This window comes from Polistes dominula, unplaced genomic scaffold (genome assembly GCF_049000335.1).
Source record: "Polistes dominula isolate Pdom_NZ unplaced genomic scaffold, Pdom_raw_medaka contig_168, whole genome shotgun sequence".
NCBI lineage: Eukaryota > Metazoa > Arthropoda > Insecta > Hymenoptera > Vespidae > Polistes > Polistes dominula.
The window spans coordinates 1,300,792-1,320,680 of NW_028301024.1; the positions used below are offsets into that span (position 1 = coordinate 1,300,792).

Consider the following 19,889-nt stretch of genomic DNA (forward strand, 5'->3'; position numbering starts at 1 on the left):
AATTATTTCTTAATACTGTCTTGTCTTTAAAAATCTTCGAAATATCATTTCAAATAAATAATTAAAACAGATATCTTTTAGATAATTGCATTATCGAGCTATCACGAATATACTCGTATTTGCACATTCACTTACATAATAAATAGATTACAGGCCCGACCTAAAAAATCGATGGGTCATCTGATCCCCCAAGAAACCTGTATGGGACGATATAGGGGCATAAAATAATAATTTTTAACACTATGCCGTTACTTGTAAGCTATCCAACTGAGTCCAGGTGAGAATTAAAAAGCACAAAATAACCGGGTGCTTTTTTATCAAATCCATCGAAAATAATGAGAAAACACGTAGTGCTGTTAAAAAATAGTAAGCCACAAAGTCGGAGAAAATTTTTGATTTTCTGACAAAACCCAGGGTCTATTAAATCATTTGATTTTGAACGGCGTTGGTTTCATACAATTTCAATACCTATTCTAATTGATTATTCCGCAACGCCGTATAAAAATTATGCAACAAGGGAGAAAAATCGAGGGTTAAAATCCACCTTTTTTCACGGGTCTGGGGGGTGATCTGAAAAAGAATGGCATCGGTTTCAATTTATTTTTTAGCATTTAGAAGTACTAATTAAAATAATGCCATTTAAAAATTGTTGTTTATTTGAATGTATATCAATAATTAACTTTATTTAATCGTATATTCGACTTTTACAGCTGTAAAATCATTTAACTCTGTACGGCAACTTGTTTTTTAACATGATATTGCTATGTACAATTTTTCTATATTATTGCCGTTAAAAAAAACTGTTTAAAAAAAATATAGAGAAAACAAATAATGAGATTTTTTCAATTTTTGCAAAAGTTTAAATTGTCGTACATTAATAACATAAAGCAATTTTTTAAATGTTATTGTTGTTTTAAATAGTATAAGGGTCAATGAATGAAGAAAAAATCATGCCGTTCATTTTAATGCAGACCATATTTTTTGGCAAATAAAAATAACACTTCCGTTTTAGGGGGTACTTTATCGTCATCTAATACTTTACGGCATTAACATATTTTTGAAGGGAACAATTGCTAATATGTAAAAATTATTATGCCGTTTATTTAAAGTGAAACAGTGTCAATATTATATTCCAAAAATAAAAACTATCAAACTCAGTATTAACATTTTTCAATAATTTTTGATAAAATATACTTCAAATACTGTTATTTTTTTATATAGGAAATATTAATAAAAAATAAAAAGTACTACAATTTTATTAAATAATTTCACATATGTTTTATGAGTAAACAATAAAATTGCTGATAGCTGACTTAAACTATACAATATTTATGTGGAAATATATATATTTTTAATTTCATGATTTGCTTATTTATTATTGAAAGTACAATTGAAAATAACTAGTATTGTTAAACTAAAAAGTTGTTATAAAGAATTTTTTTTGTTACGGAATCCCCAGCCAGAAAAAATAAAAGTAAAGTCTATTGCTGTTTATTTGGTTGTACAAACATAGCTTGTCGTGAAGAAAAAATTAAGTTTTTTACCTTCACGTAAGTATTTTCAACAATTATTTTTTCTGGTTATTATAAATTGTTAAATCAATAAATTTACTCATGCCTATATTGTTTTTGTGTATTGTTATAGCTATTGATTCAACTCGAACTTATTTAAAAAAAACAAGTATTCCTAGTTAAAATCTTCCTTTAGGATCATCCAAAGAATGTGCTTGTCCTGTAGATCAAATAGATTCTCGAGAAGAAAGAAAACGTAGAAGATCAATTAAATTAGTGACAGTTAATGATATTGCAATACTGCAACAACATATTTACAAATACCACTTAAACCAGCCTTGTATGAACAAATCATTCCAATTATTCGACCATTTTTTAATATTCCACCAGTTATTTCATGTGGATTTCCTTTAATATGTGAAGTTTGTAAACAAAAAGCTAAAATACTTATAATATTACAATCACAACTTGGTACTTGCCCACACTTAATCACATGTCCAGCATTTTATACACTTTCACTACCAACAAAATTTTTATTGCTTGTTTTATAATATGTTTATCTAATATACACATACACATTCATATACAATATGCGTATATATTATATTGTATGTATACTTCGCGTTCGTACTACCCTTCTGAACATTATATGTACGTATTAAAAATGTAAATTAAAAAGTAAACAAGTATTTTAATAAATAAAACATTCATTTTATAAATAATATTTATTATTTGAATAATATTAATTTTAAAGGAGAGTTCATTTTACGAAGCCAACAACATAAAATGAAAATTATATATATTTATTATTTTTATTACTTTTTTATGAATATGAACTATCAGATTTGTACGGCATTGATTTTTTATAGACGATTGCATTAAATTAAAATAAACTATTTAAATGCCGTATAAAAAAATGTCGTACTAAATATCACCCAAAAGTACATTTTTTTACATGAATGTTTCGGAAGTTTTTTTCCCCATACAGACCCTTTGACCAAAAAAAATGTACGGCATGTGGAAAAATGTTATCTATGCATAAAATACTTTCAAAAAAAATTAATTTTATGTAGTTTCAAATCACCCCCCAGACCCGTGAAAAAAGGTGGATTTTAACCCTCGATTTTTCTCCCTTGTTGCATAATTTTTATACGGCGTTGCGGAATAATCAATTAGAATAGGTATTGAAATTGTATGAAACCAACGCCGTTCAAAATCAAATGATTTAATAGACCCTGGGTTTTGTCAGAAAATCAAAAATTTTCTCCGACTTTGTGGCTTACTATTTTTTAACAGCACTACGTGTTTTCTCATTATTTTCGATGGATTTGATAAAAAAGCACCCGGTTATTTTGTGCTTTTTAATTCTCACCTGGACTCAGTTGGATAGCTTACAAGTAACGGCATAGTGTTAAAAATTATTATTTTATGCCCCTATATCGTCCCATACAGGTTTCTTGGGGGATCAGATGACCCATCGATTTTTTAGGTCGGGCCTGTAGTCTATAAGTATTAAAGTATACTATTATATAAGTTGTTATTATAATATAATTTATTATGTTTGATAGTGTTTATATATATATATATATATATATATATATATATATATAATCAAAAGTTGTATATTATGAATTTTTCAGAATATTTATTATGTTAATTAAATTAATAATATAGCTATTTTAAAAAGCATTAAGTTTTTATTTATAATAATTTATCAATAATGTGTTAAAGTATCTATAGACTTCGTCTGATAAATTTAATAGCATTATAAAATAAAGTATATTAAAATAAAATAAGTCATAGGAAAATATAGTACTGATCTCTGGATTCATAATCATAGTCTTTCAAATATGCTGATTAGATAAAAATGTACGCACATAGTAAAAATATTATATAAATCGAATATACATTTTTAAATCAGCACGAAATTTCTGAACAATTCAATACTTTTGAATCAACAAATACAGCTATCTATTGTAGTTAACTTTCTTAGATTTTTATTTATCTTAAAAAAAAAATAAGGACAATATTTTTTTATTTTTGATAGCATTGATTTTCTTCTTGTTTTCTTGTCTTATAAAAAAAAACTTTAAAAAGATTATAACCATTTAAATTATAATTCAACTAATGATACATTTACAGCTTGGTGGTCAGAGATACGTTATGAGGGAGGGACGACCATATTGTCTTCGTTGTTTCGATGCCTCCTTTGCCGAGTATTGTGATAGCTGCGGCGAACCGATCGGAGTCGACCAAGGTCAAATGTCGCACGAAGGTCAACATTGGCACGCGACAGAGGCATGTTTTTGCTGTGCAACATGTCGTACCTCACTTTTAGGCCGTCCCTTTCTTCCTAGACGTGGTGCTATTTATTGCAGTATAGCCTGTAGTAAAGGAGAACCACCAACAACTCCGAGTGACTCTTCAGCTGGTCCCCCACCTCCACCTTGTTTCCTTAGGTAAGTACTCCTTGAGAATTAATTAATTAAATTGCTATTTCTGGCAATTTATTAATAAAAACTGTTTAGCAATTATTAAAAACAATCAGTCATTATAATCTGAAAAAAGTATGTCTTCTTTTAAATACAAAATTATTCTTTTTTGTAGAGGTAGAAGACAAGCAGCAACAACCAGCGAAGGTTCTTCAAGTCCACCACCACCTCCACCTCCTCCACCGCCAGGATCTAGACACGTTTCAGGATCGCTACGAAACTCGCCAAGATTGACCAGGAAACATCAGCAAGTCTCTTCCTCGATAGCAACTACCCCAACACAGAGTACCTTGAGTCCAGAATTCCCTACGGAAGGATTTCCTACTAGTGGATCTAGGGGTGGAGGTCTTGATAGAGTACTTCTCGAAAGGAATCTCGAGAGATTGTTACAAGAACGTGGCTCTCATCCTGAAGAAAATCGTAGCGATTTGGGAAGGTATGATTAGGAATTTGAAGAATTAGAATAATTATACACGAATATTTGATTTATATTAATTATTTTTCTAACACTTTTTCACTCCTTCTACTCATTAATCTCTTTTCTTTATTTCTTATTTCTTCTTTATTATCCATCTACCTACTTTCTCCGTTAATATCGCCCCTTCTTCTCTTAATATATATATATGTAATATCTTTAGGTAAAAAACCTTACCCTATTATTAACTTACTATAAATTTTCCCTAGTGCTTTAAACTGTAATTCCAACCTTCTTTCTTACTATTCACATATTTTACATCTATTCTTCTTTTGTTATTTCTCAAATCAATCACTTTCCTCTAGGTTCCACACCTTATTACCTTTGTGATTATTTTTTAATTATCTTTTTCTCATTTTCTTGCACCTTTCTGATCTCAAAATATTAGAATTATCAAAGTTTATTTTAGAAAATCGTATTTTGTGAAATTAAAAAGATTTATTTTGACAGGCTAATGCAAGCGAGGGACCGAGAGCCACTCCGATGCGTTCAAAACTGTACACCTTCCCACGCTTCAAGTATGCCTGAACTTCCTGCACCTCCATTGCGAGCTTCATCATCTACGTCGGTGCCAGCTACGAGTGGTATCGCAGCTGGTGCATCAACAATTACTCTTGCTCAAGAGTCACCAATATCACCGACGAATCTCGCTGCAAGTCAAACGGATCCACCGACTCCTACGTCTCGACGCGTGCGGTTTCAAGGTGACATAGATGTCCGCGATCATGGGGCACCGTCATCGAGTAATATACCTCTTTCACCGGCAAACGATACCAATTCATCATCCTCACCATCTCCACCACCAACGACGAACAATCCTTTGTCCAGGACAAACGTTCCTCGATCGAGAAGTTTACAGCCGGAGGAGGTCGCCAGTACGTCGACTTGGGGTGCGTCGAATTCCTATCGTTCTTCATGTATAAATAGAAATTTTACACGAGTTTACTGTAAATCAACGTAATTCCTGCCCGTATACTCTCGTTCTCTATAAAAGACATTCCAAGAAGTTTGCGAATTCCTCCATTGTTTAAAATTAAGAGTACTGGTATCTATACAAATATTCTTCAAATTCTTGATAATTAGAAGTTTAATACTATATTCACTTTTAAGATTAAATCGACAATCTTTCACAAATTTATGAATTCTTTATAATACCGAATGACTTTGAAGTCATTTATCAAATATCGTGAATTGTTTCTCTTTAATTTAATTTTTTTCCCCCAAATAGAAAGTTCATCTTATTTTATAATTTCTCTTTTTAGCTATTATTAATTTTAATTTGAAATATAAAAGATAATCCGTAATCTTTGAAAATTTACAATTTATTGTTTACTTGTATTTACAGATTGACATTTCTTGATTTCATATTACATATGTACATATTTTTGTATAATCGCGAAGAAAATTTAAACTATAGAAAATTAAACTTATTCTTCTAAAGTATATTATAAAATTAATTATGCGAATATTTATTTGTTGTAATAACAATTATTTGTTGGAAATTGTTAATTAAAAATAACGAAATATCGATATGAATTATATTTCGTTCTTAAGGTAATAAAAATGACATAATATGTATTGGTATCATCAATAGGTGCAGCAGGATCATCGAGGTCAAGACTGGAGGATACAGAGGATGCTGAAAGTTGCTGCTCGACTTGTAGTTCTTCAAGTAGCTCCGATGAAGCTGCAGCTTATGCTTTACCACCTAGAAGAGCTTATGGTGGTGTCCGTATTTCTTATGTACCGAACGATGCGGTTGCGTGCGCGCGAAAACGGACTCAACCGTCTTCTTCCTCGTCGAATCAAGCTCAAAGAGACACCGAAAAATGCGTAGTGTCTTGATGATCGTGCTTCAAAAAATATCCCCGTTTATTCGGCGGTTTTGTGTTACGCTTAACGTTTGTACGATCGATGGATCTCTCCCCTATCTTAGTGTGCATTACGAGAAACGAGCTAACTAAGACTTTAGAAGAAAAACAAAAGAAATAAAAAAATAACACAGTTCCTAAGCGTTACAATAGTGTACGCTTTTCAATATCTTCCAGAGCATAGGCCTTTTCGTATCTCGCTCTCGTTAACATTTGTACAACTTGAAAATGCAATCTTTTTTAAGGCAAATCGTCTCTTTGTGCATGTGTATATATTATTGCATACTCAAGTATTAAAACATTAATAGAGATTTATTACAATTGTTCACAACTATATACAATTTAATTGTTTTCAATATTCTCAGTAATCTATTCAACTCGAAACGATAGCCTAATCGAATTCACCCTTAAGACAACCTACTCATAGTTATTCCTAAAAAAATTTTAGGTACTTGGAAACAGTCTACTTCCTTTGAGAGAATCCTCAAAGCATTCCCAGGCTCGCTCGCAACGATATATACACAACGCAACAAAAAATAGAGACATTTTGGATAATCCTACTGAAGATTTTCTTCCAAATAAGCTGTATCAGAAAATCTCAGTGACGTATTTGCCTCGCGGCCATAAACCCTCGTCTATTTTTATTATCTTCGTTGATGTACCACTTGATGACGATAATAATTCAATAATGATAACGATGTTATATTTTAAAGAAAATCGATGCTTCGATTAATGATTTTTATTTGAATAAAACCCCATCATTTTTACAGTTCATTCTTCAAGAATTTATGATGACTCGAATTAAACGTAAGTATCATTAATATTTTTTTCTAGAAAATTAAATATATAATGAATGTAAAAATATATTTTATTAGGGAACAAGCAGAGAAAAGAAACAAGGGAAAGTAGATTATCCTGTTAAGGACAAGCATCGTTACACAACCATTCTCATCGTGGAAGGGTCACATGCTTTTCCCCCCTCTAAGATCATTACATTCTCTCTCGCTAACAATAATCTCATTAATGAATTCTGGCGAAATAACTATGACAATTTTTAGACACAATCATGGGTTTGTAGTTTATTTAATAAATAAATAAATTTAATAAAATTCTTTTTGCGATAAAAAATTTAGTTTAATAAATGTTATTGCATCTAGAATGAATTTTTGCGAGTAAACCTCAGAATTATTGAAAATATAACATTATGCAGCTTATAAAGAGATGAAAGAAGGTAATAGAAAAAAATAGACCATACGTAGTTTAATAGCATAATATATGGCATAAAATATTATGCATTTATTATTCCTTAATAAAACGAAGAAACTTTTGGAGTAACAATATAATACAATATATCTTTTAAATAAATTAAAATAATCAAATAAAATATAATAGTAATACCTGCAGATTATTTTTAAAAACGTATTTAAATGGCAATATACAATATAAGTGATCAGAATTGCATCGATTCATACAAAAATTGCTATATTATTATTTATACTGAGCAAAATATTTATGTAAAAATGTTTTCAAAAGTCATTTTAATAAGAAAAAGATCAATACTGTTTAATTTAATAGTTACAATTATAATATTTTACTTTTCATTTTAAAATATGAGTCTCTCGATTCTCATTGATATTGACGAATCTCATTAAAATAGTATAAACCCACGATGTTATCATTCCAAATACTTCCCTAAAGAAATATTTTTAATTTTTCAGTTCGGTAAAGAGATTTTTTAAAAATTCCGAATATTAACCATTAATTGTACATATATTACTACAAAGAAATAAAACAACAAATAGAAAAGATTAATTTTATGATTCACTTTATATAAATAAATAAATATAATATAAAATAAATCATAAAATTAATTTGTTTTATTTTTTGACTTACATTCCACTGTTATAATTATTTGCACGCATATAATATTAATAAAAAACATAAGAAAATAAATAAAAATTTTTTTTAATAAAAACAAAAATGTAAAATGAAGTTGAGTTGGAACGGAACAACATACTATCAATCGATCAATCGATCGATCGATAGATCGAGCACATCCCTCCTACTATAAGGCATGGATTAATGGATCACAAGGTATTCCGTTGAATGCGCAACTTTTCGCCGCTTTGGTGCGCTCGTTTGCAGAGAGGCTTTCTCCGTGGCTTGGAATGTGGCCTCTCCCTGATTCGCCTCGAAAACAACCGTCTCTACGTGTCCATAGCTTGTACATATTATTCTGCAGCTTCGTCCTTCCCATTCGTTTCTACACGAGCGCGTGTTCGATTCTACGGTTACGATTTCTTCACCCCACCTTTGTGACTAGTTTTCTGGCATGCTAAGAGAACACGTACCTTTGAAACCCATTCATCGGTACTTTTACGACGTAGAATATTTTTTTTCTACATTCGTAGCAAATTCTTCGTGTTTTTCTCTTGTGTAACTTGGTAATGCAAAAAAATTACAGGTTTAATATCTTAATTAGAACGATCGATCGTCTTTGATTATCAATTTTTTTGTTATGAGAATATAACAAAATTAATAAATATTTCTTTTTAAATGATATTAGTCTGATTTCGTAAAAAAAATTAGTTTAAGATAATTTTAGCCAAATGTTGATGTCTCTTTTCGTACTTATAATATTATAATTAATGCAATAGAATATTTTTATAAACTCGACGAAAGAAATTTAATTGTTAAATATTATCTCAAAAAAAGCGATCAATTTATGAATTAGTAATCACAATAATAACATCGAAAGATTATAATAAAGCAGATATTTTTTATATTATATTCGATCAATCGAGTCAGTCGGTAAAATAGATTTCGTTTGAAAACTCATTAAATTATAATGTAAGGACGGTCTTGATCATATAATATCTTAATGAATGCATCAGATCTTACGAATCGGATCGACTTATGAATATTAATTATAATTTGTTGTGTGTAGAAAAATCAACCTGATTTCTGCCGTGAGTAATACGTTTAATACGCGAGTCAACATTCTTGAATGGAAAATCGGAGTACGCACACAAACGTTCAGAACGAGATTTTTCGAAAGAGTTACGAACGAGCTCAGCAACATACTTGATTTGAAAGTCGTACCTCGTAATCTCGAAGAACATAAATATTGTTACGAATCATTCGATTGAGTATACGTATCTTTATAATAAAAAAAGAAAACTGTTTAATGATTAAATTACAAATTTTAATGCAAAAGTATATACATAAAACTACTATATAACATATTTTATATATAAAAAGGTTAAAAATTTTTCTTTCATATTTATCTCTATTTATTTCATTGTATTTGGTTGCAATTATAAATAACTATGATATACCACAAATAAAAATGAGTAGAATAGTTCGTAATGCTGATTTATTGATTTTACTATTAATAAAAATTTCTTAATTTATGTTATTTTATTGTTAATTCATGTAATATATTTATTATTTTTATATATTTTTTATTATTTGTAATATATTGTTTTCCTTATAATGCTATAGGAAAGCAATAAACCATTAATATTAATTCAAATTTCTTAAGATTGTTCTGTAAGAGGGTTAATATGATTTGTAATATTACTTTTTTATGAAATATTAAAAATAAATAAAAATATACAGGAACTAACAAAAAAATGAATTAAACCTTTAGATGGTTATTAACACATTCGCGATCGCTGACGTGAATTCACGTCTTTTCAAATTCTATTCCTAGTTGCCGCTGATAGATCTTAAATTTTAAAAGTTTTATAAAAATAAATTTATATATATATATATATAAATTATATATTATATTTATATATTATAAATTATATTTATATTTATATATTTATATAAATTTTATAATATAAATATATATTTAATTTTTAATATATAATATTAATTTAAATATATAATATTTAATATTTAAATATTTAAAAAAATTTATAAATATTTTATATAAATATTTAAATCTAAATTTTATATATTAAATTTATATTTAATTATTTCAATATAATATTTAAATAATTATATTTTATTATTTATATATAGATTTAAATAATTCATTATTTTTGCCGGTACTCGGTATTAAAAAAAGAAAAAATATGCCGGCCGCGAATGTATTAACAATAAAATCATTAATAATAAAATAGTTAATAATAAAATCAGTAATATAATCGACAAATTTACGTTGAATATATCTATCTAAAGGGGGTATTCTGGTCTTAAAATAGAGAAAACATCGATTTTTTTTTTCATATTTTTAAAGCTTAACCTTTTAATAATATGTCCTTCAAAGGATTCTTCAAAATTCAAATTATTTTCGGAGATATATCTGTTTTAAACTTTGAACGCGTTTTTCTCGAAACTGTTTTTTTTTTTCACAAATGTCAAGATATCTCAAGTTCTACTAAACCTATTTGCTTGAAATTTGGTGAGAGTCTTCTCTATGCATTACTCTATCGTGCAAACTAAAATCTTACAAAATTTTTAATTTTTACTATTTTTAAAAAAATTCGGAAAAGTAAAAAAGGTGGTAAAAATAATGTATCTTTTTTCAAACAACTGTAATTTAGCGAAAAAAAACTTTTTTCAATTCTTTTAGTTCGAACGATAGCGGCATTATTTTAAATTAATAATCTGTTTTAATTTTTATTTTATATTACCAGGAGAGCTGCAATCTTGACATTTGCCGCGCGCCGTTTTTTGGGACCCCCACTTCATCAGCCTAAATCTTTTTCAATTTTGAATCTTTTCACTATTTTTTTTTCCCATGTATTCTCGAAATATTAATGAATATCTTATAACATTATATTTATTGAAAAAATTATTTGTCTTTTTGTTATTACACTTGAAAAAGTACCTAAAATTCATGCCTCTAGACCAGAATACCCCCTAAATAAAAAAAAAAACTATGCATATTTTCCAGGATACGTTTATATATTTTATAAGCATAAATGTCATACAATTTATATATATTTTACGTACATAAAAATAATAATATGTTATCTAAAGAAAAAAAGATTCGTTCATTAAAGCATAAGAATAAAGCAAGGATCTAAATAGTGCCACTCCTATTATCGATAGTTTGTGTACTAAAGAGGCGAGATGCATCTTCGATAACAACGTGACACCTTCTCATCGGTTAGTCGAACATCCTTTTTATTTATACGCAGTGCAATTTCCTTAGGAATGAAGTAACATCTTTACGAGCGATAGCGTACGCATAATGCGCGCAGTTCAAGGATATTGAGTACATATTCACAATTAAATGTTGCGCAAACTCCGCCCAAGTTACGCGTTGGTGGTTAGTTTAAAACCGGGAGACACGTCAGTTACCGATTAATAAATCATATTTCATGCGAGAACATCGATTATCATTATTATCGTTTACATTTATAAATCCATTTCTCTCTCTCGATTTAATTTCAACTCTAATAAATAGCATCCGTTAAGAAAATGAAGATTAAATTAACGTATTTTTTATTCGAACATTAAACATATCATCAGTATTTTAATTTAACAATTTATGGTAGTTTTATCTGAATTTTTATAATTCTTAGGTTATAAATCAAACATTATAAATCATACATAAAAAAAAGAAATTTTTAAAAGAATAAAATTACGTTTTATACGAACATTAATTATTTTATTATTATCATCTATATTCATAATCATAATTATTGGATTAGCTAATAAATAATAACAGAATTTTTAATAATTTGTATTTTAATATTAAATATAAAAATAAATTCAATATCTTTTTAAAACAAATAAACGAATCTTGTCATTTGGCTTACTAATATTTATTTTTTGTTTTGATTATTTATTAAATATTTCATAACTGTGAACATTGATATATAAACGATATAAAATGAATGTCGATTATATTGGCATTCAAACTAAAATTATAAATAATTTAATATTAGTGCATTAATTTCTACACCTAATAAATATGCATAAACTAGTACCTATAAATTTTTTTATTTTAAAATATTTATAGTATTTTTTCGCTAAAAAATTGTTAGTATTTTATATATAAATAAATAAAATAATACCTATATTTAGATATAGGTAATAAAATATATATAAAAATAAAATAAATAAAATATATAAAATAAATAAAAAAAAATAAAAAAAATAAAAAAAAATAAAATAAATAAAAAAAAATAAAAAAATTATGAATAAAAAAAAATTTATTAATAATTTTTTTTTATAAATAAATTTTATATATCTTATAATAAATATTATCTTTTATCGAAAAAATGTTTAATATTTTATCGAAATAAAGAAAACTAATATTTTATATATTGAAAATTTTGATAGTACTTATTGATCAACCGAATTATTGGTATTATATTTAAACAAAAAGAAGAGGTAAGAAGAAATTGGGTATAATTCAATAACCTCTGTTTTATTATTTATCAAAAATCACTGAATACAATTACAGATAAATTGAAAGTCACGCTTCAAGGATATCCCATCCGCGAAACGACCTTCAATTTACATATTCTCATGTCAACAACCATACACCTGTTAAAGGTCGACTTTGAAGTCATTCATTTCATTTCTCTCTCGTTTCTTCCCTCGTTTCCTTTTAAATACTCCTAAACTGGAGAACAAAAAAAGTGAAAAGAAAATAGCGAGAGAGAATAAAATAACGAAAGAAGGCTTCCTTCCAACCGTTAATATTTCATTTCACTTTTACATGAGAAAACAGCCTTTCTCTTCGTAACCATCCTATCGTTCCCACGATCATCACGCAACGAACGATTTAAACGGAACCGAGTTTTGTCGGAGCACGAATGGGACCACGATGCTTCAGTGGAATATGAGGAAAACAATGAGGAAGATCAATGGACTACGGTTCATTGTTCCAAAACTAGCAAATTTTCTTATGGGAGACATTTTCACTAGATTTGACACGTCATTTAAGTAACAATAACAAAGTATAATATACATATATATGTGTACATTTTCGTCATATTCATGAAGAAGAAGAGAATAAGAAGAAGAAGTGAATGTTGACAATAGTTGCATAAATATAGTTATATTTTTAAAGGAGAGCAAGAGAAACAGGAATTATTTAGATAGCCGACAAGAGTGGTGGTGTGTTTGTAAAGAGAGTTGCTAGTGACTAACGCGAGAGAGTCTCTTTCGTTAGCAGAGTGGTGGGATAACCTTAGCTTCTACGGCAGGTAAGTAAGCACAGTACAGTACAGCGAACGTTTTAACAACATCTGTAAATGAGGGGGGAGTGAGGGAAATGAAGGGAAGCAGGTAGAAAAGAGAAAGAACGAGAAAAAAATAACCAAATAGAGAGAGAGAGAGGAATAGTAAATAAAGAGAAAGAGAAAAAAGAGGAAGAAGAAGAAAAAGAAGAAGAAGGTGAAGTTATGGAAGAAGGGAAATAAGAGGTGATAAGGGGAAGGGGAGGATTAAAATGGAGGAGAGGGGGGTTCTCGTTCTTCGAAGGCGCATTCGCTGTGTTCCACGCGAGAACAGTCAGTTCGAGACGAGATCCCGTCGTGTTACCTTCTCTCTCTCTTTTTCTCTTTGTCTTTTTCGTTCACCTACTCGCTCATACACACTCATACAAGCGACGTCGTAACATTGAGCAATCCGCGTGGAGGAGAATCCGAGATCGACCTCCTTCGTCTTGTCGATCTTTCTTAATCGACTTTACGCGTATTCGTGAGGCTTGTTGGAATCACCAAATAGTTCTTCTTACTTAAATTGAGTTAAACAACGTACGGAGGAAATACGCCAACGTTACCAAAATGGCCGCATACTAAAAAACATCGGGAGACTATCGAAGTGGCTCTCCAATAGCAGAGCTTCGAGTCTTTAAAACGACGACGACATGACTTGTCATGACTTTGAACGTTTATTTTAAAAAGAGATAGAGGACACCTTGTCCTTTTCTTCTTTCTCTTTTTTCTCTTCTTTGCTTTTTCTTAACATCGGGTGTTAATTATTTCTTATATTGCTGCTAATCTATCATATAATTTAGGTGGACTTATTACGAGGTAAGAATAAAAATATGTATTTTATTTATACCGTGATATTCTTGTTAATGTATTATGTTGGAAAAATGTGTTCTCTCTCCATAATTATTATTATCTTTTTTTTAAGTATGAATTATATCTCGTATGAGTGGATTGATCAAAATTATCCTTAAAGAATCTTAATTATCTTAAAAGAAAATATATTTAATATAGTTACTACAAAATAATCGTGTTATATGATACAACGTGGATGATAATACTGGATGAAAAAGATAATTTAAATCGATAAATCGCTACTCCTATATGGATTTTAAATCTTGTAAAGAATATTTTAAAACTTACTAAAGTCACTATTGATTGTTATCACTTTAAATGATCTAACAATTTGTTAGCTGAACTTTAAATACTTTCTATTTGTTATATTGTTAAATTTTTATTTTTTATTTTTATACAATGACACTATTTATCGTACTTTTTTTTATTATTTATATTAAATTATATTTTCGTAAATATATCTTGGAAAGAGGATGCGTTATTAGAAGGTAGAAGAAACACATGATTCTCTTGTATTCCTTTCGATTTTACTATTATCGCATTCCTTGCAATTCTCTCTCTTTTTCTCTCTTTCTCTCTCGATGTTTGCAATATTTCCTGGAGCGTCAGAGACCACTTTCATTCGTACTCTTATTGCGGTTGTTCTATCTCTGGTTAAACGAGAAATATCGTGGCGCGCAAAGAATCTCGATATATTGCAACGATCATGGAAGTATTTAAACATTTTTCACAAGTCCAGTAATATTATTTTCCTGGAACGAAAAAGGAAAAGATTCCGCAACTTCTTTGTCTCTATTATTTTATTTTATAAGTTTATCGCAAAGTTTATCTTGTTTAATTACTTTGACTAGATCTTAACATTAATAAATATTGTTTATCTTTTATTTCTACATTAATTTTTTTTGGTTGAGTTTTATTTAATTTTTGTGTTATTATTTTTTAGTATACATAAAATATGCGTTATAATTATTACCAATAAAAAGAACTATTTTCATTGTTCAATTTTAAATAATAATTTTTTTAACTGCAAGTTAAATTTAAATGTGTTTATTAGATAAGTAAAAAGATCATTAATAAATTTTTAAATACCTAAATATATAATATAATATTAGCTAAACATATGCATATATACAGTGACGGCCATATACTTACGTACACCTAGCAAAATCATATTGAAATCGTTGTATTCATGTTCATTCAAGAGATATACAAAAATCAATTTAATTTTTTTATTAGTCCCTAGCATACATTATTAAATGAAAAAGCAAGGATTCTCAATTGATCATATTTAAAGAATTTTTAATATTTTTCTATTTCTTTTTTATATATTATTTTTATTATTTATTATTTTATTCTCGTGTATTATATGTCATCGTGAAAGACCGAAGTTAGAGAATGTCAAGATTCATATGATCACTTGGTGTACGTCTGAAATATAAACGCATAAAAATAAACCTAAATATTCGGTTTTTCACCGACGTATTTAGTATGTGTTAACATTTCACCATGTGAATCTTGATATTTTCCAATTTCAGTCTTTCACGATAGCATATAATACACGACAATATAATAATAAATAATAAAAATAATATATAAAAAAAATTCAAAATGAAAATATAATAATATAATATAATCAACGATCTATCCATGTTGAATTACTTCTTTCTGTCAGATTGCTAAAGTCTTAGCAACGTTGGCATGGTTAGTAAAATGGATGAGTGACCTATCCAGAAAAAAAATCACAAAGGACGAAAATCGTGTACAGTAACTTTAAACAAACGATTAAAAAAACGCGATTTTTTGGGTAGTATTAAATAGGTGTGAAAAGTTGATCGCAGAAAAGTGACTCAAATCCGTAAAAGAGAGAGTAAAAAGACACACACGTAAGAATAAAATATAATATCGATATATTTATAATAAAAAAAGAGTACTGTCACCTTTTTACAAATTTATATTATCATTTTTATTTTTATTTTTATTTTTTTTTCACACGTTCTATATAGTATTTTCCAGTTGATCTTTTCTTTTCTCTGTAAAAAGCACGAGGAACGAATTCCTTACGGAATACCTGTGGCACGAAGGTTTCTCCACAGGAATCCAGCGCACGTTTATATCTCCGTCTGGTTTTGGCGGGAATTAAGAACGAACGCGTGCGTACTCTTTTATCTCAACGGTACTTTTTTCAAAGTGACGAGAAATTTTTCTATACTCTGCCGGACAAATATTTGATATTTTAAAAATTAAAAAAAGTATACAAATGCACTTCATTAGATGTTTAAAATATGATACCTATCGAATGATTTTTTCATAAATTTATTAATCTATTTACCACCATATTATATAAATTTGTTAAAAAAATAAATCATAAACTTACTTTTTTGAGTAAGTTTAGTGTAATAAAAAGATTCATTCTTTTCTATTTTTCATCAGTTAAATTTTGTTCATTGTAATCACTTATCGTTGTTTATGACAACCATACTAATTTAGCGTCTAATCAAATTAATTAAAACTCACAGAAAAATGATTAAAAAAAATTATTAGAATAAATCAGAAATCTTGTAGTTATTTACGTACAACAAATAGTATTTCGTAATGTTTAAAAGATCTAGCTGCATTTCAGTTATCTCGCTTTAAGATTTATGAGCAGCAGGTACGCATATGTTGCAAAACATCTGTTTCCTGCGCGTAACCCGAGAAATTTCTTTGCCGATCGACAACGAGGATCGATAAAATTGAGTAAAATTGTTTTCTATCGATTTCGGTTTATGCTCTTCCGAGAAACTGTAGTTAACACACTTTTTTCTCAGCATTCCTTTCGAATCTATTCATAGCATGTGCAATGATCAAAAACATCAATTAGCATCGACTGTTTTACTCGAAAATTTCGTTTCATATATACTTGTCAAAATAATTTTAACATAAATCAATTTAACTTGTGTTGTTAGGATATTTTCCAAAATAGATTTCTATCAAAATAGAATTACTTTTTAGTATGTTTTGGTACCTCTCTCTTGGTCATATATGGGGCATTCCACGTCAAATCGGCCACTTTGACCCCGACCCCTTTCGATTTGGCTGAAAGTTTTTTATTCTATCCTACCCCATGAAAAACAATTTTCGGAATTTTTTTTAAATTTTTTACCAAACCCAAAAAAAATTATTAATTTTTGAAAAAATGGCTTTTTTTAAATGGTTATAACTTCTTCTAAATTCAACCTATTGGGACGATTTCTTTTTTTTAATTTTTGTTTTTAAATGTACTTTTTAGAAAAAAATACAAAAAAATTTTTAAATTATAAAATCCATGAAATTTTTGCATTTTTTGAGAATAATTGTTTTAATGATTTATTTTAGAATGAAATTATTTATACTCTAAAATAATAAATCATAAAATCACTTTTTAAAAATTTTTTTATTTAGTCCATTGTCAACATTACCGGCATATGTACCTACGTATAGTACATACAGAAAAGTTGCCAAATACAAAACTATTATCTTAATCGTAACTTGTTACTTTTTTGCTTTTATATGCCTATAAGGTACGGCATTTAAATTTCTCTGCAGCACCTAAATATCTCCAGGTCATTTTTTAAAGAAATTTTTAAATAAGCATTATTTATTTTTATGAAATCATATGTTTTTTAATACATTAAAAACTCATCTAAATGCAGCTTTTTATTAGTCGATTAGATCTCTAAATTATTTATTTTTTGCGTAAATATTATTATATAAAACAATCTAATTTTAAAAAATAAGATGTATTTTGTTATTATATATAACAATATATCATAGAAAAGTATTTATCATTTTACTAAATTTCTTGTTTTTTAAATTATAAAAACAGAAATAGATATTATTTACTTTCGATCGTGATTATCATTTTTCAAAAGAATCCAATTACAGAAGATAAAATATATTTTATTAATATATCATACATAGAAAAGTATTTATCTTTCTCTAAAGTGTTCTTTCTTTTATAAGTATAAAAATACAAATACACGTTAATAATAGTAAAATAGCGAAGGATAAATAATTCAAAATTAGATGTTATATAGAATGGTCGAGAACGAGGAACTAGATAGAAAGTATACAATAGTGAGAGAAGAGGTATACATGTATGTATTTACTTATATACATATACCTATGTATGTTTCGACGAGCAAAGCGAAAGTTTTCATGATTCTTTTTGTACGATCGCAACGAACCTGCCAATGAAACTATAGTAGAAAGAATGAACTTTCTCGAAAGAAGACAGGACAGTTTTTTCATTACCATATATCTTCAGGCTAGTCTGAACGATAGTATCTAGTCAGGCTAGATACTGGAACGATATTCGAAAACCGAAAATGGTTATGTCTGCTATTAGACTCTTATTTTGATATAAGTATTCTTACAGACACGAGAGAATTTTTCTACGCGTCTACACAGTGCGTGCTTATTTTCGTTTGAATTTACGATCCTCTTAACTTAGAAGAGAAACACAAGAGAGAATAATTTGTTATTTATATGAGTGCGTAAACTCAAAAAATAATTCAGGTTTATCGTTTGAGAAATTTTTCATTTTTCTAAGGTAAAATACATAAAGAAAATGAGGTAATATATATAATAAAAAACAAAGAAAGTACTTTAATTATCCAGCCCTTTTTTAAATTTTTTTATATTTTATTAACTTTCTATTCATTAGATCAGTACAGTAACCGAACGAAATAAATACAAATTAAGAGAATTAAAATAAAAATTAAAATATACAAAACTACGCGTTATCTAATTCTAATTATCAGATTATATAGTAATATATTTTAATTTTTTTTTTGTTATTTTATTGTTAATTTAATCCAATTTATTTATTAGAAATATTATTTTTTCTCTTTTTTGATTTCTAATAAATTGCGCTCCTTTTATTGCTAAACAGCAACAAATAAACCATTACTAATACTATTTAAAAAAATTTTTGATCAGTGTTTTGCAAAATAAAGTATAAATAATAATTTTTTTAGTATTTTAAATTAATACGTAGTATTAATAACAGAATGACGTATTAATACAAGATACATTCCGATATTTTATCACAAACGCTAAATATCTATTCAAGATACTAAATAAAAATGATTACAAATACTAAACCAGTGAATATCAATCATTTAAGTATCTCTATCATTTATATATTGTTCATGGATTCTTTCTTTCCATAATGTTCTAGATTGAAAATATTTCTTTAAAAATAAGATTCAAATATAAACAGTAAGAAACTTATATATTCGTACTTCAGAAACGTAATAACATAAGACATGTTTATTTACCAATTCCTAATATTCGATTAATTAAATTTTCCAAGCAATATGTAAATATTTTTCAAAATTTTTATTTCTAACAATAAGTTAACAGTAAAATTATTTCAGAGATATCAATACAATATATATATTTAATTTTCATATTCCTATTTTAAGGATACTGAAATTTTCAACAATATGTATATTTTTTTGGTAGATTTCTTTCCA

The 19,889-nt window shown here is 27.7% G+C and overlaps 2 protein-coding genes across 8 annotated transcripts in view; both read left to right on the forward strand.

Annotated features, from left to right (window-relative positions):
* The window catches only part of LOC107074631 (uncharacterized), a 152,098-nt gene extending 145,016 nt beyond the window's left edge, over positions 1 to 7,082 (forward strand). For all 5 annotated transcript variants that reach the window (XM_015336257.2, XM_089174221.1, XM_089174222.1 and 2 more), the window contains 4 exons: positions 3,654 to 3,970; positions 4,119 to 4,439; positions 4,929 to 5,368; positions 6,073 to 7,082. In XM_015336257.2, coding sequence (XP_015191743.2) covers positions 3,654 to 3,970; positions 4,119 to 4,439; positions 4,929 to 5,368; positions 6,073 to 6,323 — 1,329 coding nt within the window. In that variant the 3' untranslated portion in view covers positions 6,324 to 7,082. The remainder of the gene's footprint in view (positions 1 to 3,653; positions 3,971 to 4,118; positions 4,440 to 4,928; positions 5,369 to 6,072) is intronic.
* A 6,744-nt stretch (positions 7,083 to 13,826) lies between these two features.
* nahoda (DOMON-like domain-containing protein nahoda) overlaps positions 13,827 to 19,889 on the forward strand; it is a 46,933-nt gene continuing 40,870 nt past the window's right edge. For 2 of the 3 annotated variants that reach the window (XM_015325898.2, XM_015326028.2), the window contains exon 1: positions 13,829 to 14,358. The gene's annotated coding sequence lies outside the window, so the exon portion shown is untranslated. Of the gene's footprint in view, positions 14,359 to 19,889 lie in introns of all 3 variants that reach the window. The other variant, XR_001476073.2, reaches the window with a different exon arrangement.